At 39.5% G+C, this 27,567-nt stretch overlaps 1 protein-coding gene and 1 long non-coding RNA gene across 12 annotated transcripts in view; one reads left to right on the top strand and one right to left on the bottom strand.

The window, feature by feature from the left end:
* LOC102158467 (uncharacterized) overlaps nt 1-27,567 on the top strand; it is a 273,514-nt gene that overhangs the window by 129,043 nt on the left and 116,904 nt on the right. Inside the window, exon 4 of one of the 11 annotated variants that reach the window (XR_014808960.1) lies at nt 18,932-19,945. The exons of the other annotated variants lie outside the window; for them this stretch is intronic. This is a non-coding gene — a long non-coding RNA (uncharacterized LOC102158467). Of the gene's footprint in view, nt 1-18,931; nt 19,946-27,567 lie in introns of those variants that run through there. 11 annotated transcript variants of the gene reach the window in all.
* ACAA2 (acetyl-CoA acyltransferase 2) lies at nt 1,099-27,399 on the bottom strand. The gene is made up of 10 exons (NM_001167638.1): nt 27,384-27,399; nt 24,221-24,387; nt 21,215-21,343; nt 18,267-18,383; nt 11,529-11,676; nt 9,465-9,640; nt 8,788-8,917; nt 5,609-5,679; nt 2,658-2,812; nt 1,099-1,183 (listed from the first exon to the last, which is right to left on the bottom strand). The coding sequence occupies exons 1-10, from the start codon at nt 27,397-27,399 to the stop codon at nt 1,099-1,101; spliced, it is 1,194 nt and encodes a 397-aa protein (NP_001161110.1).

A 27,567-nucleotide genomic window follows, 5' to 3' on the forward strand; every position in this document is an offset into this window, starting at 1 on the left:
GAAGCGGCCCTAGAAAAGGCTAAAAGACATTTGTGCAATAATAGTGGGAGTGAAAAATGGTACGAATGCTATGGAAAACAGTATGGCAATTCCTTGAAATATTAAAAATAGAATTATATAATTCAGGGATCCCACTTGTTTTTTTTTTTTTTTTAGGGCTGCACCCATAGCATATGGAAGTTCTAGGTTGAATCAGAGCTGCAGCTGCTGGCCTACGTTACAGACACAGCAATGCCAGATCCAAGCTGCGTCTGTGACTTAGACCACAGCTCATGGCAATGCTGGATCCTTAACCCACTGAGTGAAGCTGAGGGATTGAACCCACAACCTCATGCTTCCTAGTCTGCTTCGTTTCTGCTGTGCCACAACGGGAACTCCAGAAAGAAGAAAATTCTGATACATGCTACGATATGGATGAATCTTGAGAACACTATGCTAGGTACAATAAGCCAGTCACAAAAGGACCAATGCTTTATGCTTCCACTTGTATGAAGTACCTATCGGAATCAAATTCATAGAGACAGAAAGTGGAATGGTGGTTGCTTCAGAGAGGGAGGAATTGGGAGTGGTTGTTTAATGGGAGTAAAGTTTCAATTTTACAAGATGAAGAGTTCTGGAGGTGGACTGTGGTGATGGTTGCTCAACAATGTGATGTATTTAGGACCACTGAACTGTACACTTACAAATGGTTGAGATGGTCAATTTTATGTTTTTGTGTATTTTACCTCAATTAAAAATTTTTAAAAATACAAGAAATGACAGGTAAGGATTAGCTGAGATTAAGGCAGTATTTATTCCATTTCCTTACAATATTATCATTTAAGGCATAAGCAGTGGTTATTTGGCAAGGATACAATTCCTTTTAAGGCCTTCTACAGTGGATTTTAGTTCAGCAATGCATCCTACTTGGTACAAATCTGAGAGAATTTATTCTGGCGTGGGCTCTGGTTTACGATAAATGCATCTTTGCCTCATCATCCCTTGATCAAACGCAGTCACTCTCAGTGCAGGGCATGGTTGGTTTCACAGCTGCTCTGAAGGTCACCTTGGCCTGGCCAAGTCAGCTGAGAGGGGGCCAGGACAGATTCCCTGCTCTCCTCAGGCTGTGTTCTCAATGATGATGGCAATTCCTTGGCCCCCTCCAATGCAGGCTGATCCCACAGCATATTTTTTACCCCGGCGCCTAAGAAAGAAAATAGTGGCTGAAACTTACTTGCATGAAGAATTAACAGAATTAATTAGATAATTAATTAAATGGAATTCATAATGGTCACATCTGCATTATTCATTCTCCTGCAGCTCATCAGTTCAATCTTTTCTGTAGTTCTCAATATTGGGGAAAAGAGGAGAAAGAATGTGGAAACTGGAATATTTTTACTAAAACAAGAAAGCAATAACATAGAAGAGGAAGGCTGTAACAAATGTAAAAACGTAGGTCGCTGTGAGAACAGAGTGAGAAGACAAGGAATTTGGCATGAACCAGAAATTGAAAAGGGAAGAAAATATTCAGCCCCTTTGATTTACTGGTTTTAGATTTTTTATGGCATCTTAGAATAAATAAGTATACTGAAGTTTTTATGGCATCTTAGAATAAGGAATTATACTGAAGTTTGTCCATATGAAAGGCTGATAATTTAGAAACATTCCATGTCATTTTCATAAAAATTAGACTCCTTTAAAGTACCATCTGCTCTAATTCTTCAGTCCTGATAGAATGACCTTGAGAAAACCATCCAGGAATTATTTATGTGTATATCAATCACTCATTTTTTTTGTGTGTGTGTCTTTTTTGTCTTTGTAGGGCCACACCTGCAGCATATGGAAGTTCCCAGGCTAGGGGTCAAATTGGAGTGGTAGCTGCCAGACTACACCACAGCCACAGCAATGCTGGATCCAAGCCACATCTGCGACCTACACCACGGCCCATGGCAACGCCGGATCCTTAACCCACTGAGCAAGGCCAGGGATCAAACCTGTGTCCTCATGGATCTTAGGTTCATTACCACCGAACCATACGGGAACTCCCCAATCACTCATTTCAACTTAATCATTAAATGAAATAGTCCCATGTACCTTAGCCTCACAGGGAGCGAGAGTGATTTTCTGGCCTGACATTTGGTTTGTTTACAATTTTCTTACTAACAGAGAAAAATGGCCCAAAATATAAAGTACAGAAGGAAGAGCTCTTCTATTAAAAATGAAAAGTATCAAAAACACAGAAGGCTCCTTCTGGAACCTGGAAACAGTAAAGGAAAATCTTAGCTCAGATCCAAACTGTCCGTTTGCTTTGGCATCTTGAATGACAGCATCTAGATCAGCAGTTTGTTTTCTTAAATAACAATATCTGAGTCCTGTGACTGGCACTAGAATGCATGAGAACCAGGGCCCCATTGTGGCTGGTGAACACGTGCTGAGTGGCCACACTGCAAACATGAGGAAGGGTGAGCATCCTGAGAGCAGAGGCACCAACAAGTCATCTGAGTCATTTATCAGGTCAGCTGAAAGGGCGCCCCAATAACCTGTTCCTGCCGAGAAGCAGTGCATGGCGTAGGGAGAAGAATGAAAAGTGCTGCTTTGTTCTGGGGTGGCCTAAATCCATGTATTATGCATTGCCACAAAAGACGGCAAATCTGAAATGTAAAATTTCTATTAAGTACCTTAATTCATGAACCAGGTGTGAGGTAATTCTTGCTCCAGATCCTCCCAATGGGTGACCCAATGCAATGGCTCCCCCGTTCACGTTGGTTTTACTTGGGTCAAGATCCAAACTCTTTTCAACTGCCAAGTACTGCGGAGCAAAAGCTTCATTCACCTTTAAAACAATCAAAATACAAATAAAAAGCCTGATTCACAAACTGATTTTTAACTGAGAATTGTCCAGTCCAACTGCCTTTTTTTTCTTTTTTTCTTTTTGTTTATATTACTTTGCAAGGTTAGTATCTTCAATCATTCATTATAAATAATAACAGGTTTGAAAATGGGTATATTGACTAAGTGATGCTTTAAGTGTAATATATCCCTTAGAGAAAATAAATCCTCAGTGTGATATTATAAGTGCATATGGGACTAGAGGCCGTGGGATACTGGAGAAAGCCCAAATATTCTGGAGCTAGATGGACAGTTCAAATCTTGGCTGTATGCATATTCCTTAAACTCCTTTGACATGCAAATTTCTTCAATGGTAAGATGTGACTGTAGTATTATTTTAAGAGTTATTATTAAGGTTAAATGAAATCACAGGTATTAAGTGTTTGGTATGTTACCTGGCATAAGCAAGTGTTCAGTAAATAGTTGCTACTATTATTATTAACATTACCCAGTAGTGGAGTTCCCATTGTGATGCAGTGGAAACGAATCCGACTAGGAACCATGAGGTTGCAGGTTCGATCCCTGGCCTCGCTCAGCGGGTTAAGGATCTGGCATTGTTGTGAACTGTGGTGTAGGTCAGCAACTACATCTCCAATTAGACCCCTAGCCTGGGAACCTCCGTTATACCTTGGGTGCAGCCTTCAAAAAGACAAAAGACAAAAATAATAATAATAATAATACCCAGTACTACCAGCCATACTTCCAAGAAGAAACTGATAGACAACAAAGAATAAACCTTCAGAGAGAGATACATAAGATGAATGGTTACTAGGTTGAAATGTGGCCAGTACTAAAAAGTAACATATTGTTGTATTATACTTAAAAAGGCTTGCTTTGGAGTTCCCATCGTGGCTCAGTGGTTAAGGAATCCGACTAGGAACCATAAGGTTGTGGGTTCTATCCCGGGCCTTGCTCAGTGGGTTAAGGATCTGGTGTTGCTGTAAGCTGTGGTGTAGGTTGCAGACGTGGCTTGGATCCTGAGTTGCTGAGGCTGTGGTGTAGGCCGGTGGCTACAGCTCCAATTAGATCCCTAGACTGGGAACCTCCATATGCCTCGGGTGTGGCCCTAAAAGGACAAAAAGATTCCCCCCCCCCCCAAAAAAAAAGGCTTGCTTTCAGGATTACCTTAGTTCATGTTTATAGCGCTCTATTTTCATAGGATCTTAGCTAGGGAATTTTAGAGATGAGAAAACTGATTTTAAGAAAGCTAACTTTTACAGGGATGGGGTAAAAATCTAGTCTTCTTTCCTACTAGATCTGTGCTCTCCCACGATGGTGTTTTATTTGTCCTTAGATCAAACATCATTTTTCCACTTTATATGGTCACGCTTAAGGAGGTACTATAGATCTAGAATATGTCATGAAACTAGGCTTTTGAACCTAGAAAAATTACTGCACGATCATCAAAATTCCCAAAGACAATCATATCAGGGTGTTTAGAGCAAGGTCCCTGAGTAATTGTACCTTAATGAATGATTATGAACAGCTTTGCAGAGCTGACATATTTCAGTAGTTTTAAATGTGAAATCTAAAGTCAGAAATTTAGTGTAACTCATTTGCTAATACAAATGTGGTAATTAAACAGCCCCTAGGAAGGTCTGCACTGTGCTGATGGCCTGAGAATGGAAGAAGAGATTTAAGGATAAACCATTTGTCTGAAACCATGGTTTCCCAGGTGAGAGATTACCACAGAGGACACCATGTATGTGCCTAGTGTGAAAAGGCCCTTTCTCAATTTAAAGAGAAATCCTCTGTCATATTAGCTATTTCAATGTCAAGCAGCCTATACTTAATTACCTAAAATTTTCAATATTCCCCGAATATAGAATGCATACAATCTATCTTGAATCATTTTCTTAACCCCTTCTTTTAATTGTACTAGACATTTTTAACAAGTCTTTGTTCTAAACCAATAGTAAAGAAATCACTCTATCAATAAATTTAAATTTCCAACACTAAAAACTATGATAGGTGCATTCCAAATCAAGCTACAACTACGATGTAAAGGCCAAAGGTAAGCCTGAGGCAGGGGTCGGAGGGGGGGAGGGGGGTGGGCTCTTACCTTGGTGGAAAGTACAGGAAACACACTGGGGATCAGATTATTGTTTTTCTACTAGGACAACTTTTTTACCGGTATATTTCACTTTAATCCGTAAAATAGGTTTAAAGTTACTTATTTCAATAGGCACATTAATAGTCTAAAATGTAATAGAATCTTACAAGGGCATAAAAAGTTTCCAAGAAATTATACTTCAGTAGAAGAAATCAGGCTGTTCTAAATGTTTTATTTTTATTTGAATAATTAGGAGTTCCCATAGTGGCGCAGTGGAAATGAATCTGACTAGTAACCACAAAGTTGCGGGTTTGATCCCTGGCCTTGGTCAGTGGCTTAAGGATCCGGCATTGCCATGGGCTGTGGTGTAGGTCGCAGATGCGGCTCGGATCCCGAGTTGCTGTGCTGTAGTCTGGCAGCTACCGCTCCAATTTGACCCCTAGCCTGGGAACTTCCATATGCCATGGGTGTGGCCCTAAAAAAATAAATAAAACATTTTAATCAGGTAGGGCCTGACTGCATGCCAACACAGGTATGTAATAAAAGTGATACTGATTTAGATTCACATCATTTCAGGAGTTTAATGGTACTAAAACAGAAAGAGCTATTAAAACCAAACTAAAGCCATTTATGCTGTAGAAGTTAGTGGTTTATACATGTTGTTAAAAAAAAAAATAGAACACTTACTTCTACCAAATCCATGTCCTTAAGACTTAGTCCTGCTTTCTTCAGTGCCCCAGTGATAGCAGGGACAGGACCTAGATAAGAACAAAAATCAGTTTAATCTTAGAAGTATCAAATTACTTGTTCTTCACTAAACAGGTAAAGAAGGAGGAAATAAGGGGACAGCTAATAGCCAAAAATCTTGTCATCCTGATAGCACACTAGTAAACGATGTGACAATAAATAAATAGAAAAATGGGACCAAGGTGAAAACTGTTTATGTAGCCAAATTGTAGATGAGAGACTAACATGAAAAGTCCTATCATAAATGGCTTTAAGAGTTCAAATAACCAAAGAGGTCATATCCGGGGTTTTGCATAGATCATTTTTATTGTATTTTATTTTATTTTTGTCTTTTTTTAGGGCCGCACCTGCAGTATATGGAGGTTCCCAGGCTAGGGATCTAATCGGAGCTGTAGCCACCAGCCTACACCACAGCGACAGCAACACGGGATCTGAGCAGCGTCTGCGACCTACACCACAGCTCACAGTAACGCCAGATCCTTAACCCACTGAGCAAGGCCAGGGACAACCTTACAGTTCCTAGTCGGATTTGTTTCAGCTTTGCCACGACGGGAATTCCTAGATCATTCTTAACATCAAATGATAAGGCAGACTTAGTGCTTTCCCAGGACATAAATCATATGCATTCCCAGTATAGAAGTGACTGTGACTACACGCTGAATTTTCAGGCTCATTTGTACAAAAGGCAGGAAATAGCAGTATCTCCATATGGGGATTGCAAGGGAGGAAGCCTACCAGGCACTCCAGCGAAAAGATATCTGAAGCAAGGAGATGTTTATCATTCCAATGGTAAGCAGAGAATCAAAATAAAATATAACTCCTACTGGAGAAATGCAAATCCACCAAAAAACCTTTTTAAATAAACTTTTGCGCCTAGATTTCTGATGATCACCAATGACAGTTTCATATTGCTCATAATTTTAAAGCGATATTTTTTCCCAAAAGGTAAAAAATTTGGCTAGAAATGATGACCTACTTCTCTGTCCTTAGAGAATGAAATTGCCAAATGTCTTAAAAGAAAAACACGTAGTATGTTCTATGGAATTTAAGTAGTCAAATATTCGGTAACAAGTTTCACAAATGCACCGAAGGTAAAATGGGAAATCAGTCTTTAGAAGAAAAGCATAACACGATCTAAATATAACAATTTGTTTTGTTGCCTAGTCAAAAATTTCCTTGGACAAGAGTCTTCTGATTGGTAGGGCCATCTAGTTAACATTTTTCAATTTAAAGTGTCAATTCTGTACTGGCTGCTGACTTAATAAAGAATCTAATTCCAGATTCTCTTTGTATCTGTATGACATGAAAACGGGGTGGACAGTCAACAGCAGAGCATCAGTTACCTGGCGTGGTCAGAAGATGAAGTATCCTACACACGTGAAAGGCACACAGAATTAAAAGCTGAGGGCATGAAGCTGCTGTATATACTGCCCTTGTCTCCATAACCACAGTCAGCATGGCTAAGTGTGTTCATTTTAACTTAGAATTGTTACAGTCAATTGCACCGATATGTGAGGCCATAAGCTGATTTTTAAAGAACTATTTCCATACCACTCTGCTATTTCCTGGGACTCAGAAAGGTATAGGATTCTTGTTGGGAAAAGGGTACCCTCTTTCTAGTGCTGGCTCCCACCACTAATAGCTATGTAACCTTGGGTACATTTGGGGGCTATAAGTTTCTCATCAGAAGTGCTTTCAGCTGGTTTTTAACCCCTTTCTTTCTTTTGCCATTTCTTTCTAAACACTGGTATTTTTTCTACATATGAAGCCCAGTAATAGCTACCCCAGCTGCAGAGGCTCAGAACTCCACCTACCAACCTTTGTCACCCCTGGGAGTTCCAGGGAGCACTGTCTCTCCAGAACTGTGTCCTTCCTTGGAGCCATTACTGCTCTTCTCAAGTCTGGCTCCCACCAACCCCTTTCTGGATCTGCATTTCCTCTGCAGGGCTAAGCATTGCTATATGTTGGATAACGGCATAACTGGTGAACAGCTCTTCTTAGAAGTTGGATTGATGAATCAATCCCCACCAGGTACTCAACAGTCCATCTTCCTGTGTTTATTCATCTAGAGCACTTCATGTGGTCACCTTGTTTAGCCCCGTGCTAGAACCAACAGATGAGCTCTCTAGGTGAGGGGGGCTTCTGAAAGTGTGGGACATCTGACACACATAGTTCTGCTCAAACCCTGAGGAAAAACAGAAAATCTCCTACAATAACATTTATTGTACTACAGGCCCCAGAAGAGAAGAAAGGAAAACTTCATTTTCTTGCTTACTATGTTTACATATCAGAACCTTTTTTTTTTTTTTTTTGCTGCACCCATGGCATGTGAAAGTTCTAGGGCCAGGGATCGAACACATGCTACAGCAGCACCCCAAGGTGCTGCAGTGACAATGCTGGATCCTTAACCTGCTGCTCCACAAGCATTTTCTCATTCACAAAGAAGTCTCACTAGAGTTGTGGGAAGATTAAATGAGATCTATTAACGATCTCATGTAAAACACTTAGCAGGGTGTGTATCTTCTCTACCTCACCCCATGATTTCTCCCATCTCACTTTTTTTTTTTTTTTTTGGTCTTTCCCAGGGCCACACCTGGGGCGTATGGAGGTTCCCAGATTGGGGGTCTAATCAGAGCTACACTGCCAGCCTACACCTGAGCCACAGCAACGCAGGATCCGAGCTGCGTCTGCGACCTACAGCACAGCTCATGGCAACACCGGATCCTTAACCCACTGAGCAAGGCCAGGGATCGAACCCAAAACCTCATGGTTCCTAGTTGGATTCGTTAACCACTGAGCCACGGCGGGAACCCCCCATCTCACATTTTCCACTATCTTGTCCATTCCTTGAAATTCTTCTCTGTCGTTTACTGTATGTTAATGTTTATACATCTTAAAGGGACAATAGGACATGATTATTGTTCATAGGGAGTCGACCTGGTCTTGGTCTTCCTTTTGTGCCTGACACAGTTTTTCATAAAGATGAGTTGTTTAAATGACTGATGACCCCTCTCCTTTTCTCTGCAAGTGACCTTGATTTGGCTACTGTCTCAGGAATCTGAATGCTAAAAAAGACTTATCTCTAGAAATAGAACAGGTTTGTTTCACTACAAACTTACCAATACCCATGATAGAGGGATCACATCCAGACGCAAAATAGCCCACGATTCTTGCCAGTGGTGTGAAGTTATGTTTTTTAACAGCATCTTCACTAGCTATGATAACAGCTCCAGCACCATCGCTAATTCCCTTGGAAACAAAAACAGATGATTAACTAGACGGTAAAATATAGTTAATCAAAGTTTGAACTGATGGAATGGTATTAGGATCATGACAACATACAGGAAGTGGTGCCAGAATTAGAGATTCCACAAGTAGTAGTAGAGGTACACTGCTGGATTCAAGAGATTGTTTTAGGCCCAGAATACAACCTCACTAAGGGAAAATAGGAAAGAGTGTCAAGAAAAAGCTTATATCCAGATGTGGGCAGATGTAAGAAGAGATCTGATGACTTATGTACATGAGGGAAAAAAACCTAAAATAATAAACCAGGTAGATTTCCTTTTAACATTCTGGAAAGACTTAAGAAATTGGAAGAGTGTTATATAAGGGCCCCTGGCTCACATTTTTTATCCTGGACTATGAAAAATGAAAACCCAAATTAATGGAGGATGACCTCTACTAGCTTAAGCTAAATAACCAAAGACTACCATGAAAGGCATCTAAAAGGTACCACATGATTATCTGGTGCTGACCACATCCAGAAGAGTACGGAATAATCCGTAGCGCTACCTACCGACGCGTTCCCTGCGGTAACAGTCCCTTCTTTCTTGAACACTGGAGGGAGTTTACTCAACTGCTCCAGGGTGGTCTGGGGCCGAGCATGTTCATCTACTTGCATGGTCTGTTTTCCTTTCTTTGTCTTCACTTCGATTGGTGCCATTTCATTATTAAAGTAGCCAGCATCATTAGCTGAAAGAGTAGAAATAAGAATTGGGGCAAGAAAAAAAAGAAACCAGAAAAACAAAATCAAACATATCCTTCAGTTTAATTTGTGTTCTTTCCTCTCAGTCTACTATAATATAAGTCTTTATTACTCAAATAACTTCCCTTGCCTATTGGAGGATTTAATAGACTGTCATTCATGCAGATGCATTCTGTACCTTTTTAAAATTACAACTTTGATTTTTTTTTAACCACAATTTTTCTTTTACAAGGTACTACTAGACTTATTAGTGCTTGTTACCTACAGATGTAATGGCACTGGATGGATTTAATGGCCTTTTTTTAACTTCTCTGGGTGAGATATAAAGTAATTAAAAAGTAGTTTTACCTCCACTCAACAATAATGTACACCTAAAATTCTATTAATAGAGCTCATGTTCAATATTCTTACCACAATAAGAAAAAAGTTACTAAGTCGTTTATGTCACCAAATAACCTATGACTGAAATTTAATGACAGGCAGCCTGAAGAAATTATATGAGCTATTACTGACACAGTCTTAAGTAAAACAGCTTATCTATGTCCACCTCCACTGACTGGAGTAGACTATTAGTAACCTAAAGTGTCAGAAATAGACTAAGTCAGGAATAATATCACCTTAATTTTTAAATCACTTTATAGCGGGCTAAAACCTTCCTTATTTGGTTCTCACAACAATTCTGTTAGAAAAAAGGAAGGCAAATATTTTTATCCCTATTATTAGCTCAGTGAATAAATACTCAGTGAACAAACGACTTGGCTAAAGTCCATCTGTATGTGGCAAAACTAAAAATAGACGGATAACTCTTGACCTCTAGACCAATCTATACCCTTTCATTTAAACGTGTAACTAAAAAACAGACTGCGAGTTGGATCAGCTCCATTCCACTTAACCCCTCTGAAATACTAAGATGAACTTTATCCTCACTATTCCAAGTAATTAATACCCCTAAGTAAGAGTTTCCACTCATTTATATTAGTTTAGTTTTTAAAAACCCTTTTCAGAGGACTAACAAATTTCTTCAACATGCCATGTTGATGAAAGAATGGCTGTCACCTTGCTCACCTTGGATTGGCTCACCAGCAGTGGGCAGTGTCACAGAGGGCACCATAGCTAGGGCCTGGGACTAGTTCTGAATCTCTGAGTCAGGTACAATGATTTTGAATTGGGAATGGAAGAGAAGAGTCCTAAGAGGATACCCAGTGGGTCTTTCCCAAACATCCATCCCCTTTTCTTGTGAGTATGATATGCCCCTTGGGAGAGGACACCCTCTCTGTCTCAGCTGCCCAAGCAAGCTATCATCTCTGATGGAGTGTATCACAGCCCTCAGCATATTCTACTGAACAGTTTGGGGCAAAATTCAAGTGTCCAGATAGGGCCAATTAACCATACTACTTTTTAAGTAGTATTAACATACTTCAAAAGAAAAATTCCCAGTTAATCTGCAGTCATTAACAGAATATTTAATCATTAAAAATAATGAAAAAATGTGATTTTCAAATGGGATAATTTTAAACTATTTTTTTTTTTTTTTTTTTTTTTTTGGTCTTTTTAAGACTGTACCCTCGGCATATGGAGGTTCCCAGGCTTGGGGTGAATCGCAGCTACAGCTGTCAGCCTACACCACAGCCACAGCAATGCAGGATCTGAGCTGCATCTGCGATCTACACTACAGCTCATGGCAACACCAGATCCTTAACCCACTGAGTGAGGCCAGGGATCAAAGCTGCAACCTCATGGTTTCTAGTCGGATTTGTTTCCGCTGTGCCACAACGGGAGCTCCTAAACTAATATTATATGATCTTTGTAACCTGAAATGACAAGAATCTTTCTTATAGTTTTCTTTTCATAGATATTTATAATAAGCAATCTTACCAGCTTTCCACCTCTGTTGTGACTGTAGGGCGTACTTGTCACATTCTTCTCTGCTTATCTTATGTTTTGCAGCAAGATTCTCTGCAGTAATTGCCATCGGGATTTGGATATGCTGATCTGTTAATCCTGTCCACAAACTATCTTCTAGCTATTAAAGACATTAATAAAGTGATTTGTAAAGTGTGCTTTGGAAAGTAACATTATCACTTCTTTAAATAATCAACAGTTCCAATAAAAAGTAAAATTAGAGACTTCTTTTTTTTTTCCCCAGGTTTTTAGGGCCAAACCCACAGCATATGAAAAGTTCCCAGGCTAGGGGTCAAATCAGAGCTATAGCTTCTGGTCTATACCACAGCCACAGAAACACCAAATCTGAGTGGCATACATAGCTCACAGCAATGCTGGATCCTTAACCCACCATGTGAGGCCAGGGATTGAACCCACATCCTCATGGATACCAATCGGTTTCCTTAACACTGAGCGAAGATGGGAACTCCCTGAGACTTTTTTTTTTTTTTTGCCTTTTCTAGGGCCGCTTCCTGCAGCATATGGAGGTTCCAGGCTGGGGTTGAATCGGAGCTGTAGCTGCTGGCCTACGCCAGAGCCACAGCAACACGGGATCCAAGCTGCATCTGCGACCTACACCACAGCTCACGGCAACACCGGATCCTTAACCCACTGAGCAAGGCCAGGGATCAAACCCGAAACCTCATGGTTCCTAGTTGGATTCATTAACCACTGCGCCATGATGGGAACTCCTCCCTGAGACATTTTTAAAAAGAATCCAACACTATAATATAATACACACATTCCTTTCTCTCTCTAAGTATATGGCTCAAAAGAGTGCCAACAGGGAGTTCCCATGGTGGTGCAGGGTAAACAAATCCAACTAGTACCAAGAGAGTATGGGTTTGATCCCTGGCCTTGCTCAGTGGATGGAGGATCTGGCATTGTGAGCTGTGGGGTAGGCAGGCAGCTGCAGCTCCATTTTGACTCCTAGCCTGAGAACTTCCACAAGTTTTTTTTTGCTTTTTGTGTGGCCCTAAAAAGCAAAAAAAAAAAAAAAAAAAAAAAGTTCCAGCAGTGCTAAATGTGCATGGTGAGAACCACAAAGTCATCCTAAAATCACAACTTAAACCATTGAGGTTCCATTTTGGAAGAAACTTCAGAGACTTCATGCAATGTTTATCTGCAGCCACCTTTGTAAAGCAGTTCCGAGCTCCTTAAGAAAGAGTACGGGGGTGGGGATGATGGTCTGGGGGTTTGGGATGGAAATGTAAAATTAGGTTGTGATGATGGATGTACAACTGTAAATATAATAAAATTCACCGAGTTTCAAAAAACAAACAAACAAAAAGTACAGCTATGCTCTTTTTCCATCCCATGTCTTCAGCAGTGGCAACAGCTAGTTCTATCAATCATCATGAGATTGAAAAGAGCCGGGGACAGGTACCTTGAGTAACAGTTGCTATCTATTATACAATTAGTTAGTCTTTGATAAGTGTACCCGACCTGTTTCTTCTAGACTGCCTTGTCACCTTTTGGGTCACTGATCTGTTTTTCCAAAGGTTTTCTCAAATATGCTGTGTGTCTTAAATCTTATCTCGTATTTTCTAAGTCTTGTTCCTTATAGCTTTCAAGACAGCCAGGTGAGAAACTGGGAGAACAGGATAAGTCAATGATTATTACCACTGGGAAATTCTAAGAATATACAATGTCATCAGCCTATTGACATAGGAAAAACAGCATACTATCATTCTTTTTTTTAAACTCAATGCATTTTATTACATTTATACTTGTCATCACAACCAAATTTTACAGCATTTCCATCCCAAACCCCCAGCCCACCCCCCCTACCTGTCTCCTTTGGAAACCATAAGTTTTTCAAAGTCTGTGAGTCAGTATCTGTTCTGCAAAGAAGTTCATTGTGTCCTTTTTTTAGATTCCATATGTTATAGAATATGACATTGGTGTCTGTCTAACTTCACTTAGCATGATAATTTCTAGGTCCATCCATGCTACTGCAAATGTCATTATTTCTTTCCTTTTAAGGCTGAGTAATATTACATGGTGTATATGTACCACATCTTCTTTATCCACTTCTCTGTCGATGGACATTTAGGTTGTTTCGATATCTTGGCTATTGCATATAACTGCTGCAATGAACACTGAAGTACATCTATCTTTTTGAGTCATGGTTTTCTCTGGATAGATGCCAGGAGTGGGACTGCTGGGTCATACAGTAATTCTATTTTTAGCTTTCTGAGGAATCTCCATACTGTTTTCCACAGTGGTTGCACCAATTTATATTCCCACCAACAATGTAATAGGGTTCCCCTTTCTCCACACCCTCTCCAGCATTTATTGTTTGACGACAGCCGTTCTGGCCAGTGTAAGGTGGTACCTCATAGTGGTATTGATTTGCATTTCTCTAATAATTAGTGACGTTGAACATCTTTTCATGTGTTTTTTGGTCATTTGTATGTCTTCTTCGGAGAAATGTCTGTTTAGATCTTGTGCCCATTTTTTAACGGGGTTTTTTTTTTTTTTGGTATTGAACTGCAGGAGGTGTTAAAAAATTTTGGAGATTAATCCCTTGTCAGTTGCTTCATTTGCAAAGATTTCTTCCCATTCTGTGGGTTGACTTTTCATTTTGTTTAGGGTTTCCTTTGCTGTGCAGAAACTTTTGTTTGTTTTTGTTTTTATTGTCATTACTCTAGGAGGTGGATCTGAGAAGATATTGCTGTGGTTAGGTTGAGAGTGTTCTCTAAGAGTTTTATACTAGTCGGTCTTATATTTAGGTCTTTAATCCATTTTGAGTTTATTTCTGTGTATAGTGTTAGGAAGTCTTCTATTCATTCTTTTACATGTAGCTGTCCAGTTTTCCCAGCTTATGGAAGGGGCTATCTTTTCTCCATTGTATATTCTTGCCTCCTTTGTTACAGATTAGTTGATTGTAGGTGCATGGGTTTAATTCTGGGCTTTTTATCCTGTTCCACTGCTCTATATTTCTGGTTTTGTGCCAGTACCACACAGTTTTAATGACTATAGCTTTGTAGTATAGTCTGAGGTCAGGGAGCCTGATTCTTCCAGCTCCATTTTTCTTTCTCAGGATAGCTATTCTGGGTCTTTTGTGCTTCCAAACAAACTTTAAAATATTTTCTTCTAGTTCTGTGAAAAATGTCCTTGGTAATTTGATAGGGATTGCACTGATTGCCTTGGGTAGTATAGTCATTTTGATAATATTGATTTGTCCAGTCCAAGCACATGGTATGTCTGTTCATATGTTTGTGTCATCTTTCTTTCATCAGCATCTTATAGTTTTCAGGGTACAGGTCTTTTGTCTCTAGGTAGGTTTATTTCTAGGTATTTTATTATTTTTGTTGTGATGGTAAATGAGATTATTTCCCTAATTTCCCTTTCTGATCTTTCGTTGTTATACAGAAATGCAGTCAATTTCTGTGTTAATTTTGTATCATGTGACTTTGCCAAATTCACTGGTGACTCTAAGAGTTTTCTGATAGTGTCTTTAGGATTTTCTAGGTATAGTATCATGTCATCTGCAAACTTGATAGTTTTACTTCTTCCTTTCCAATTTGGATTCCTTTTATTTCTTTTTCTTTGAATGCCGTGGCTAAGACTTCCCAAACTATGTTGAACAGTAGTGACAACAGACATCCTTGTCTTGTTCCTGATCTCAGCAGGAATTTTTCAGCTTTTCACCATTGAGAATGATGTTAGCTGTGGGTTTGTCAAATATGGCCTTTATTATGTTGAGGTAGTTTCCCTCTAGGCCCACTTTCTAAAGGGTTTTTATTAGAAATGGGTGTTAGATTTTGTCAAAAATTTTTTCTGGGAGTTCCCATCGTGGCGCAGTGGTTAACGAATCCGACTAGGAACCATGAGGTTGTGGGTTCAGTCCCTGCCCTTGCTCAGTGGGTTAACGATCTGGCGTTGCCATGAGCTGTGGTGTAGGTTGCACACGTGGCTCGGATCCCACGTTGCTGTGGCTCTGGTGTAGGCCAGTGGCTACAGCTCCGATTAGACCCCTAGTCTGGGAACCTCCATATGCCGCAGGAGCGGCCCAAAGAAATAGCAAAAAAGACCAAAAAAAAAAATTTTTTTTTCTGCATCTATGGAGAGATCATATAGTTTTTATTCTGCAGTTTGTTAATGTAGTGTAGCACACTGATTGATTTGCAGATATTGAAGAATCCTTGCATCCCTAGGATAAATCCCACTTGATCATGATGTACAATCCTTTTAAAGTATTGTTGGGTTCCACATGCTAGTATTTCGTTGAGGATTTTTGCATCTATATTCATCAGTGATACTGGCCTATAATTTTCTTTTTTTGTGGTATCTTTATCTGGTTTTGGTATCAGGGTGATGGTGGCCTCATAGAATGAGTTTGGGAGTGTTCCTTCCTCTGCAATTTCTGCAATTGTTTCAGAAGAATAGGTGTTAGCTCTTCTCTAAATATTTAATAGAATTCGCTTGTGAAGTCCTGGACTTTTGTTTGTTGGAAGTTTTTTATTCACAGTTTCTATTTCATTACTTGTGATTGGTCCATTCATATTTTCTATTTTGTCTTGGTTTAGTCTTGGAAGATCGTACTTTTCTAAGAATTTGGCCATTTCTTCTAGGTTGTCCATTTTTTTGGCATATAGTTGCTTGTAGTAGCATCTTATGATCCTTTGTATTTCTGTGATGTCCATTGTAACTTCTCCTTTTTCTTTTCTAATTTTATTGGTTTGAGTCCTCTCTCTTTTTTTCTTGATGAGTCTGGCTAAGGGTTTATGAATTTTGTTGATCTTTTCAAAGAACCACCTTTTCTATGGTTTTCTTCATTTCTATTTCATTTATTTCTGCTCTGATCTTTATGATTTCTTTCCTTCTGCTAACTTTAGGTCTTGTCTGTTCTCTCTCTAGCTGCTTTAAATGTAAAGTTAGGTTGTTTATTTCAGCTTTTTCTTGTTTTCTGAGGTAGGCTTGTGTTGCTATAAACTTCCCTCTTTTGCTTTTGCTGCATCTCATAGGTTTTGGATTTTTGTGTCTTTGTTCTTGTTTGCTTTTAGGTATTTTTTTGATTTCCTTTTTGATTTCTTCAGTGTTCCATTGGTTGTTTAGTAGCATGTCATTTAGTCTGCATATGTTTGTGGATTTTTTTGCAGTTTTTTTTCTTGTTGATTTCCAGTTGTATAGTGTTGTGGTCAGAAAAGATGCTTGACATGATTTCAATTTTCTTAAATTTACCATTGTGGCCCAGAATGTGATCAATCCTAGAGAATATTCCATGTGCATCTGAGAAGAATGTGTATTCTGTTGCCTTTGGATGGGATGTTCTATAAATATGTATTAAGTCCATCTGGTCTAATGCATGATTTAGGGCCTGTGTTTCCTCATTGATTTTCTGTCCAGATTGCTGTAAGTGGGGTATTAAAGTCCCCTGCTATTATTGTGTTATTGTCAGTTTCTCCTTTTAAAGTTGTTAGCAGTTGCCTTACACATTGAGGTGATCCTATGTTGGATGGATATATATTTAAAATTGTTATATCTTCTTCTTGGATTGATTCTTTGATCATTATGTAATGTCTTTCTTTGTCTCTTACAATAATCATCAGTGTGTGTTCCTCTAGAGGTGGACATTTTAGGCCATATTTTTCCAATGACTATTCCAGAGACTTTTGCCTCTAATGTCCTCCCCCCGCAATGAGCCACGGTCACCCCCTGTTTTCTCAGGAGACTCTCCAAGAATTGCAGTCAGGTCTGATCCAGATTCCTATGGAGTCTCTGCTTTTCCCTGAGATCCAGTGCACATGAACGTCTGTGTGCACCTTTCAAGAATGGGGTCTCTGTTTCACCCATCCCATGGAGCTCCTGCACACAAGCCCCACTGGCCTTTAAAGCCAAATGCTCTGGGGCTCTTTCTCCTGGTGCCAGTTCCCCAGGGGTGCGGACCTCTTGTGGGGCTCAGAACTCTCACTCCTATAGGTGAGTCTCTATGACATAGTTACTTTCCAGTCTGTAGGCCGCCCACCTGGCAGGTATGGGGTTGTTTATATTGCATAATTGCCCCTCCTATCTCTTGACGTGGCCTCCTCTTTGTTTTCTGGAGTAGAATATCTTTTTTAATAGTTTACAGTCTATTTGGCCAAAGGTTGTTCAGCAGCTGGTTGTAATTTTGTTGCTTTTACGAGAGGAGGTGAATTCCAGTCCTTCTAATCTGCCATCTTAATCCCATCACCATACTATCATTCTTTGTCAATGCTCCTTAGGCAGTTCTTGAAGGATCATTTTTTTATCTGACTGACTTGGGACACTATAATCTACATTCAAAGATAATGTTTTCTGTCATAATGAAGAAATCTATTCAATGGAAATTTCTCCAGAAATAAAACTTCCATAAATCATGGTATAGATTTAATTATTTACTAATTATTCAATAGAGATTAATTCAAATTTTACCTGTCTTTTTAATCCACTCCATCCCTTCCTCCATCTCTCCACATGTTAATTCCTCTACCAGAGGTATGCTGAGATAAAAGTCTAATTTTATGTGAGTTAAAATGTCAAAATTACCACTATGAAATAGTTTATAAATCTCAAATCATTCACATCTTGCCAATCCCCTATTAATAAAATTGGCTTTAAAATTTGTTTTCTCTTTCCCAAAATGATGTTATTAATAGTATAATGTCATGAGGAGTAATTTTTAAAAATTTCAATGTTTCAAACCTTGAGATCCAATCCAAGCTTGGTTCCAAAACGAATATTTCTGACACAGTAAGGAGCCTGGCTCATGCTTTCAGTTCCTCCACACAAGACGACTTTAGCATCTTTAGCACAAATTTCCTATTAAAAAAGAAATGAACAACAACAACAAAATCCTTTTATTGTGACAGATGTATTAAAGAGTGTGTATTAAGCAGTAAACCAATAGTAAATCTAATAAAGTAACATACCTTACTGAATAAGTAAAACTTCCATATTATAATATCTCAAAGGGAAATCCTTTTAAAGTAATTGCAAAGAAAATGCTAAAATATCCATTCCCAAGATACAAGAAGGAAAAAAAACTAAAAGACTTCACTCATTTGTAGAGAAGTAGAAAATCCTATCTGCATTTTGAGAGTAATGGAGATTCTTTCTTTTTTTTTGGCAAGCAAGTGAAGTCTTTATTACAGGAAAGCAAAGAGCTCCCAGGACAGCTGGTAGGGGAGAGAAGAGCCCCTCCCGCCTCTTCTATTGTCTTATAGGGGTTTTTAATCATTTAAAGATGAGGGTTACCAACGTTGGGTCCAGAAAGATGTGGTTTTCTCCCATTGACCTTGCCCAATTACCTATATCAGTCCTTGTCCTATTGGGGCCTTAACGGTGGAAATGTCCCGTAAGTCTCATAGTTTCTTTGCCCCTCTCTTCCCGTAGCCTGAGTCACAGGGGTTAGAGATTAATGTCTATCTGGGGGTAGGTACACTCCCTATAGTAAACAAGGCCTGTGGGGATGTTACTCCCTGGAGCCCTTAAACCTCAAATGTTAATCAATAGCCATATCAAAGGCTGTATCAAAGAAAGCATCGAAGCCCGAAGCCCACGCTCCTACACTGACTACCTGAGTTAGGAATGGAAATTCTTAATTCAACACAAACTGTGAAAATTAGTAGAGATATTAATGTCTGGCATAAATGTATAGATTGCCAGCAGATAGAATAAATTTTTTAAATAGGCAAAAGTAAAATGTACCCTATTAATGATGAATTTGAAGGAGACCACAGATTTATAACTAGGTTAACCTAGGGGACCCAGAAAAAGGAAACTATTTCATTCTTCCACCTTTTCCCACTGTTTGCATTTCTCAGAAAAACAGCAGCTAACAACCCTTCAAAAGCCCAATGTTTAAAATGATCACTAGGAAAATCATGGCTACTTCCTAAGATATATTGTTACAGAACTAAATTAAAGTGAAAGTAATTTATTCATTACAATATGTCTTGTCTTTTACATGAAGACTTTGACAAATTAGATTTCACTTTATCCCTTTTTCCAAGGGAACAAATGCATTTGCCCAACTATCCCTTGAAGAGAGGTCATACTAGTTTGTAGGTCTACCAATGGTATCATTCAGTTCCTTCTGCAATAAAATACATTTCTTATCCTCCCCTAAATTCTCCAACTCCCTTCTCACCTTACAGCCTTTATTCAGTGTTTCAAACTGCCTCACTGGGAACCCTTGCAGACCTGGTTTGAATTCTGCCTCTACAACTTAGTAAACATAATGCCTTTAACAATCAGTTTCTTTGCCTGTAAAATGGGAATAATAGTTCTAGCTTCATAGGAAGGTTGTAAAGTGAAATACTGAATGTAATCTAGCACAGTGCCTGGCACATAGGAACCACTCAATAAAAATGACAGTCATGGAGTTCCTGTTGTGGCGCAGTGGTTAATGAATTGTAGGTTTGATCCCTGGCCTCGCTCAGTGGGTTAAGGATCCGGCGTTGCCATAAGCTGTGGTGTAGGTCGCAGACATGGCTAGGATCCCGTGTTGCTGTGGCTCTGGCATAGGCCGGCAGCTACAACTCCAATTAGAGCTCTAGCCTGGGAACCTCCATATGCCATGGGTATGGCCCTAGAAAAGAAAAAAAGACAAAAAAAAAAAAAAAAAAAGACATTCATGACCATCTTTTTAAAAAATTGTTATAATCTCCTCAGAAAAGAAAATCATGGACTTGGAGAAGAGACTTGTGGCTGCCTGATGGGAGGGGGAGGGAGTGGGAGGGATCGGGAGCTTGGGCTTATCAGACACAACTTAGAATAGATTTACAAGGAGATCCTGCTGAATAGCATTGAGAACTTTGTCTAGATACTCATGTTGCAACAGAAGAAAGGGTGGGGGAAAAATATAATTGTAATGTATACATGTAAGGATAACCTGACCCCCTTGCTGTACAGTGGGAAAATAAAAAAAAAAATTAATTCATTCATTCATTCCGATTGTAGAAAATGTGGGAGATGTGGACAGTGTAAAAAAAAAAAAAAAATTGTGATAAAATACACATAACATAAAATTTACCATCTAACCAATTTTAAGCTTACAGGTCCTTAAAGACATCCACATTGTTATGCAATCAACCACCATCCATCTCCAGAAGTCTTTTCAACTTCCAAACTGAAACCCTGTATCCATCAAACACTAACTCTCCTCCCCACAGCCCCAGTAATCCCCATTTTACTTTCTGTCTCCACAAATCTAACCACTCCAGGGACCTCACATAAATGGATTAAATGGATTCATACAGTATTTGTCCTTTTTTTTTTTTTAATATTTTTTTTTTTTCCACACCCACAGCATATGGAAGTTTCTAGGCCCAGGGATTGACTCCATGCCACAGCCGTGACCCAAGCTACAGCAGTGACAATACTGAATCCTTAACTGATAGGCCACCAGGGAACTCCCGTATTTGTCCTTTTGTGACTGGCTTGTTCCATTTAGCACAACGTCTTCAGGGTTCATTACTAGCTTATAAGAAACTGTTTTCTTTCTATGAATACTTTTCACGAGAAGTCAACTACTGACCTTTCCTAATAAGTACTATAAAAGAAGAAACCTACAGTGCTATACTGAAGTGGGACATTTCCTGTAATAACTATTAATATTTTCAGAGAGTTATATAAAATGTTGCCCATACCTGACATCCATTCACAATGGACTGGAAACCAGAGCCACAGAGCCTATTAACCGTGAGAGCCGGGGTCTCCTTTGGGATTCCCACACGCAAACCAACATGTCTTGCCAAGTATATAGCATCTGAAGAACTCTGGAACAGAAAGAGAAGAAAAAGAATTTCCTCTATAAATCTAGGAACTTAAAATAAGCAATGAGGTCCTGCTGTACAGCATAGGGAACTATATCCAATCGCTTGTGATAGAATATGATGGAAGATAATATGAGAAAAAGAATGCATTTGTATGTACAACCAGGTTACTATACAGCAGAAATTGACAGACCATTGTAAATCAACTATAATAAAAATTTTTTTTGAAAAAAATAAGGACAAGATATATTAAAATGTTCACAATGTTTCAAAAAATTATAAACTAAAGTAGGACACAAGGCATATAGGTACAGTATATAGTTTATATGAGTTAATGATCTGAATAAAAACTGTAATTTGCTTGATTAGTTTTTAAATAGACTAAGTATGAGAAATCCTGACATTAGGTCCTCACAGAAATCAGAAACATATAACAATTAGAGCTGTTTAAAATATAACAGACTATCTCAAAGTAGTATGTTCTTTAACTGAGGAAGCATTTGAGGTTGTGGTTCTCAACCTGGGCTGCAACTGGAATAATCAGGTAAGTGTTATAAACATACTGATGATGCTTAAGTTCCTAACCAAACCGATTAAACCAGAAAGGCTGGAAGTATCCATGGGCATCAGTCCTTACTCCAGGTGACTGTAATGTGAAAACAAGCCTGAGACCAGCTGATCTAGGAAGGGGAAAGATGAACAATGGTCAGGAGAATAAGAGTTGGGACTAGATCACTGTTTCCCAAACTTTAAAATGTACACTGACGGCATCTTGTTAAAATGTCAGTTCTCAATCAATAAGGTCTAGTACTGCCTGAAATTCTGCATTTCTCACCACTGCCCTGATGAGGCCAATGCTGCTGGTCCAAAGACTACACATGGATTAAGAAGCAATGAAATGACTTTTTTCTTTTACTGTAGAGAGAGCCAAAGCAAATTTGATAAAATGTAAAGAACTGGTCCATCAAGTTAACTTCAGAGTGTTCATTGTACTATTCGTTTAGCTTCTGAATATGTTTAAAATGTTCCAAGATAAAATTCAACACATTCAGTGAGTTCCTGCTGTGGCTCAGTGGTAATGAAACTGACTGATATCCATGAGGACGCAGGTTCGATCCCTGGCCTTGATCAGTGGGTTAAGGATCTGACCTTGAGCTATGGTGTAGGTCGCAGATGTGGCTCCAATCCCATGTCACTGCTGTGGCTGTGGCGTAGGCTAGCAGCTATAGCTCCGATTCGACCCCTTCCTAGCCTCAGAACTTCCAAAGGCCACAGGTGCGACCCTAAAAAGAAAAAAAAATTTCAACACATTCAGCCTATCTATAGGTTAGGGGTTGTGAATGAAGATGGAAGTGGGAGGGGTTCAGTATGACATCAATTAATCCACTGACTGAAATCTTCATTTGTTGATTGAGATGAAATCATCTTAATTTATAAATTAATGTCATTCAAAAGATTATTTGTCAACAGATCTTCTTTTGCCAGAGTTTTCTGTTTTGGAGTTACTTTTCTTAGAATGCTCTCTTACATCCAGCTTGGTAAAACAGGTGTTTTATAAACTCAGGCAGTAATCTGAGGTAATGGAGAGAATATTAGGCCAGGAGATAGAAGATCTGGATTAGAATCCAGAGTCTGTCATTCACGAGCAGTGGGAGCTCTGGTTTATCAGAGCTCAAGGTCCTCATCTGGGACGAGCCATCTGCAAATAGATTTACAAATGCTTCTTAATTGTATGTATATGCTGAATGCGATCCTACCTTCCAACCTTATGCATATAAGCCAGGTGACTTCTACTTTGGCCACTGTTTTCCAGAAAGTAAATGTTATTTTTCTTTTGAGATTACATCTTCCCTAAGAGCTTCCACAGAGTGATGCTAAATTCCTTTTAATCCCAAGAGACTAAGCTTTGTGGGAAGAGTTTACTTCGTACAGGAAGGAGATCATAGGCAGGAGATCTTCATTCTAGCCAGAACTGTTGCAGACTACTTGGTTCAAACTGGTCAAACCCAGTCACGACTTTGAAACTTCTCTGGATGTTTCCTCATGTTAGGAGAGGCCTGGAGTTCTACAAAATCTTTAGGGTTTCTTTGGCTCTTTAACACTTCATAAACTTTACTGAGAACTTATATTTCTAAAAGTTTCAAAATTTTTCCTTATTATATAGCTATTTTCATATATTAGAATTTCTCAGAACAGAATACATTAGTACCTTTAACACTAGGAACTTTAACGCCTCTCAAAACAGGCAGGATATATGCATGTAAGTTCAAAATATAGTCAATCCTTATTACATGTAGCTTCTATACTTGCAAATTCACCCATCTGCTAAAATTTCTTTGTAACCTCCATCCCCACCAATGAGGGCTGGGAGGAATAAGAGCTCCTACCTCTTGGCTACACTTGGAAGGAATATTCAGCTTTCAATTCCCTGCAAATGAATGATCTCTTTTATACACCATACATAGCAAGATAGAGGGTAAAGGAGCTTCTCATTCCCCACAGCAAACACTGACCAACTCTGACTGTGTATAAGAAATTATGGGAGATGGGTTGTATTGATTGGGCTTGCTTACCTTCCTTAGGTGACACACAGAGAGCTAATTAACTTCAAATAAGTCAAGGAAATTAATCCACTATTTAAGAGGCAATGAAATGTATCCCAAGTCCAGACATAATCCCAGATAGATAAATAGTTCCCAAACATTTGCTCTTTTGAATTATATATATATATACACCATTGCTTTCAGAGTTGGAGGACTGCTTATGAACATCTTTAACTATTATTAACTAGGAAAACATTATGACACGTTAAAGGAATTATTTTTTGAAACTGATGAAAGAAATCAACAGGAGGGACTATCTCCCTTCTGAGCTACTAACCTGCATGACATTGCCTACAATGACACTGTCAATAGTTTCAGGAGAGACGTTGCCAGCAGATAAGGCAGCCCTGGCAGCAAATTCAGTCAAATCAGTAGCTGTGAAGTCTTTCAGAAGACCTCCAAAAGCTCCAAAGGGTGTCCGCTTAGCAGCAACGATGAACACACCTATTGCAATGAAGAGATTAGTCAGTGTCCCTAACATGTTTTAAATAACTTCACTGTGAACCTTATTATAAAGTACAACTTTCAATTAGATAACAGAAAATCTCTGTCGCATAATAATACATAGAATGGGTCACACTTATAGAAAAGTGGTCCTAAGAGTTATCATTTTGTTTGATATCTACCTGCTAGCACCAAGAACTGCACCATATCCTATGAAGTAAATCCATTCTGGTTAGATGGCATGCTTGTCCTCTGATGATTTACAATGCTAGAGACATTTAAGATGGAAATGTTTCTTCTATTTGCTGGAATATATTGCCTAGTTATAGAATCAAAGAATCTTCCAAACTAGAGGGTCCCTTAAAGTTGTCTGAGGGACAACTCCCCCTCTAGAATATTCCTGACAAGAAGTCCTCTCTAACCTCTGCTAAAAAACCTTCCAGAAGAAGGTATGTGCCATACTGTGATGCCCATGAACGCCCATGAATGGACAACATAAACTAATGATTTTTCTCATACTGAGCAGGCACAGTTTACCAAGTCTTCTATTTACCGATTCTAGTTCTATCCAAATGCATCCCAAAGTCAGACAATATATTTCTTCTAGAATATACATTGCTTCAAATTTGAATTATATATATGCCATTGCTTCTTGAGTCAGAGGATGACTCAATTTACAAATTTCAAAGAACTTTATCTTTTCCTGTTATACTTTACTCCTAGAATAAAATGGGCAACAGCAGATCACCTTTATCACAGGTATACAAAATGGCACAGATTGGAAGAGAGTGTGGCAGTTTCTTTCACAACTAAAACTAAACATGCTCTACCCAAATGGTCCAGTCATCACTTATTTGATAAACGACTGGTATCTAAAATACACAAAGAACTCTTGAAACTCAAATAACCCAGTTTAAAAAAAAATGAGTGAAAAATTGAACAGATAGCTCACCAAAGACAATATACAAATGGCAAACAACCATATGAAAAAAATGCTTGGAATTCCCACTGTGGCACAATGGGATTGGCAGCATCTCTGCAGCACCAGGATGCAGGTTCCTGGCCTGGCACAGTGGGTTAAAGGATCTGGCACTGATGCAGCTGTGGCATGAGTTGCAACTGCAGCTTGGATCTGCTCCCTGGCCCAGGAACTCCATACGCCACAGGGTGGCCAAAAAAGTAAAAAAAAAAAAAAAAAAGGAGGCTTGATTATCTTTTATCTTATGTCATTAGGTAAATGCAAACTAAAACAATGGGATGCCATCTGACAACTATTACAGTGTCTAAAATCAAAAACACTGGCAACACCAAGTGCTGATGAGCATGTGGAACAAAGGTTCGATCACTGGCCTCACTCAGTGGGTTAAGGATCCAGTGCTGCTGTGAGCTGTGGTAAAGGTCACAGATGTGGCTCGGATCTGGCGTTGCTGTGGCTGTAGTGTAGGCCGGTGGCTACAGCTCCGATTAGACGCCTAGCCTGGGAATTTCCATATGCCGTGGGAGTGGCCCTAGAAATGGCAAAAAGACAAAAAAAAAAAAATAAAATAAAATAAAATAAAAAATAAAAATAGAGAAATCAACAAAAATACTATTTTCTTTTAAAGAAGATAGCTGATGATAATGCAGCTTTTACATGATTTGGGTTTTTTGCATAACTCATCTAAAAAAGTCAATATGCTGCTTTATTAAATTCAGAGTTGGAAAGAGCACTGAAAAATTAAATCCAATTATAGGAAACATTTTGTTTCGGAAATCCCATTTTTCACTTGCACTGTTCACAGGTCATTTAGGTTTTTCTGAGCCCCAGATACCCCTTTCCAACTGCCTACCTGTCATCTGCACTTGAGCGGCTCAATATTCTCTTCCAAGTTAAGTCTCCTCAGTTTTTCTCACTCTATAAGCAGTACCATCATGAACACAATTCCTCAAACATGAGACCTGAAGTCATTTTTAATATACATAAACTGTTCTATCGGAAGGTTCTTCAAAGGACACAAAATAAGCATGAGCTTTTCTTTTCTTTTGTCTTTCTGGGGCCACACTTTCAGCATATGCCCCCAGACCAGTGGTCAAATTAGAGCTGTAGCTGCCAGCCTACACCACAGCCCCAGAAATGCCAGATCCGAGCAGCCAGCAGCATCTGCTACCTACACCACAGCTCATGGGAACTCCAGATCCTTAACCCACTGAGTGAGGCCAGGGATGGAACCAAGTCCTCATGGATACTAGTCGGGTTCATGTCAGGAACTACAAGGATGAACTTTTAAAATTCCATTTACTGTGACCATTTGTTATGAAAAGCAGAGTTCATATAATTTTTTAAGTTAATAACCATAGGAGTTCCCTGGTGGCCTAATGGATAAGGACTGATCGCTGTCACTACTGTGGCTCGGGTTCCGTCCCTGGCCCAGGAATTTCTGCACGCTCTGGGTGCAGTAAAAAAACAAAAAACAAAAAACAAAAAAACCAAAACTACAGAATTTACGTCTTCAGTGATTTACACGTTTCTGGTTTCTGGAGTCACTCAAAAGAAATGGAAGGGAAAGGGGGATTAGGTCAGGTTCTCCAACAGAACGCTAACAAGCATGTTAGAGGAGACGGTCACTGCGGCAGAAATTTCCTGGACACCCCAAAAAAACATCCATACTTCCCCCAAGTCTTGCCCACGCCTTGACCAAGGCCGAGCCCACCGGGTTCATCTGAAAGGTACTCCTCTGGCCCCGGCTTACTGAGCAGGCTCCGCCGCCTCCCAGATCGCTGAACCACAGGGTGAGTCACTACCCCGCGGAGACGAAAAATGACCTTCAAGGTCGGAAGTGAGCAAACTGTCCTCTCAACTGGAAGTTGCAGAGGTTACTATAAACAGTGCCTTACAAGTATGTTTTCTCCTGAACCCAAACAATGCTTTCGGCGTTGCATTTCTTCCAAGTCCCCTTTTCTGTGCAGGCGACGCAGATTCCCTCCTAGACCAGACCACAAGGGCCGGAGGCGCTCACCTCGGAGCAGAGCCATGGTGGCTGCAGCGTAGGGTCCTCCTCGATGCAGACCGGCCGCGCGAGGTCCTGCAGACTTTAGGAGCGAGGGGGCGGTGCCAGCAGGGCCGCGCCCCTGCCTTCTCACACATTGGGCACCCAGCCAGTTATCCGCCGCTTTGGAACTCTCAGCCCTCTAAGCGCCATC

The sequence above is a fragment of the Sus scrofa genome, chromosome 1 (genome assembly GCF_054392235.1).
Source record: "Sus scrofa isolate SSC_HxYL_T2T_F1_AM1 chromosome 1, Sscrofa_HxYL_maternal_Yorkshire_Landrace_v2.0, whole genome shotgun sequence".
NCBI classification, from domain to species: Eukaryota; Metazoa; Chordata; class Mammalia; order Artiodactyla; family Suidae; genus Sus; species Sus scrofa.

Coding starts and splice junctions, on each gene's coding strand:
- ACAA2 (NM_001167638.1), bottom strand. Junction 18,384..21,214: donor CCATTGTGAATGGATGTCAG/GTATGGGCAACA, acceptor CTTTTTTAATAG/GAAATTTGTGCTAAAGATGC. Junction 11,677..18,266: donor AGCTTGGATTGGATCTCAAG/GTTTGAAACATT, acceptor TGTCTTTAATAG/CTAGAAGATAGTTTGTGGAC.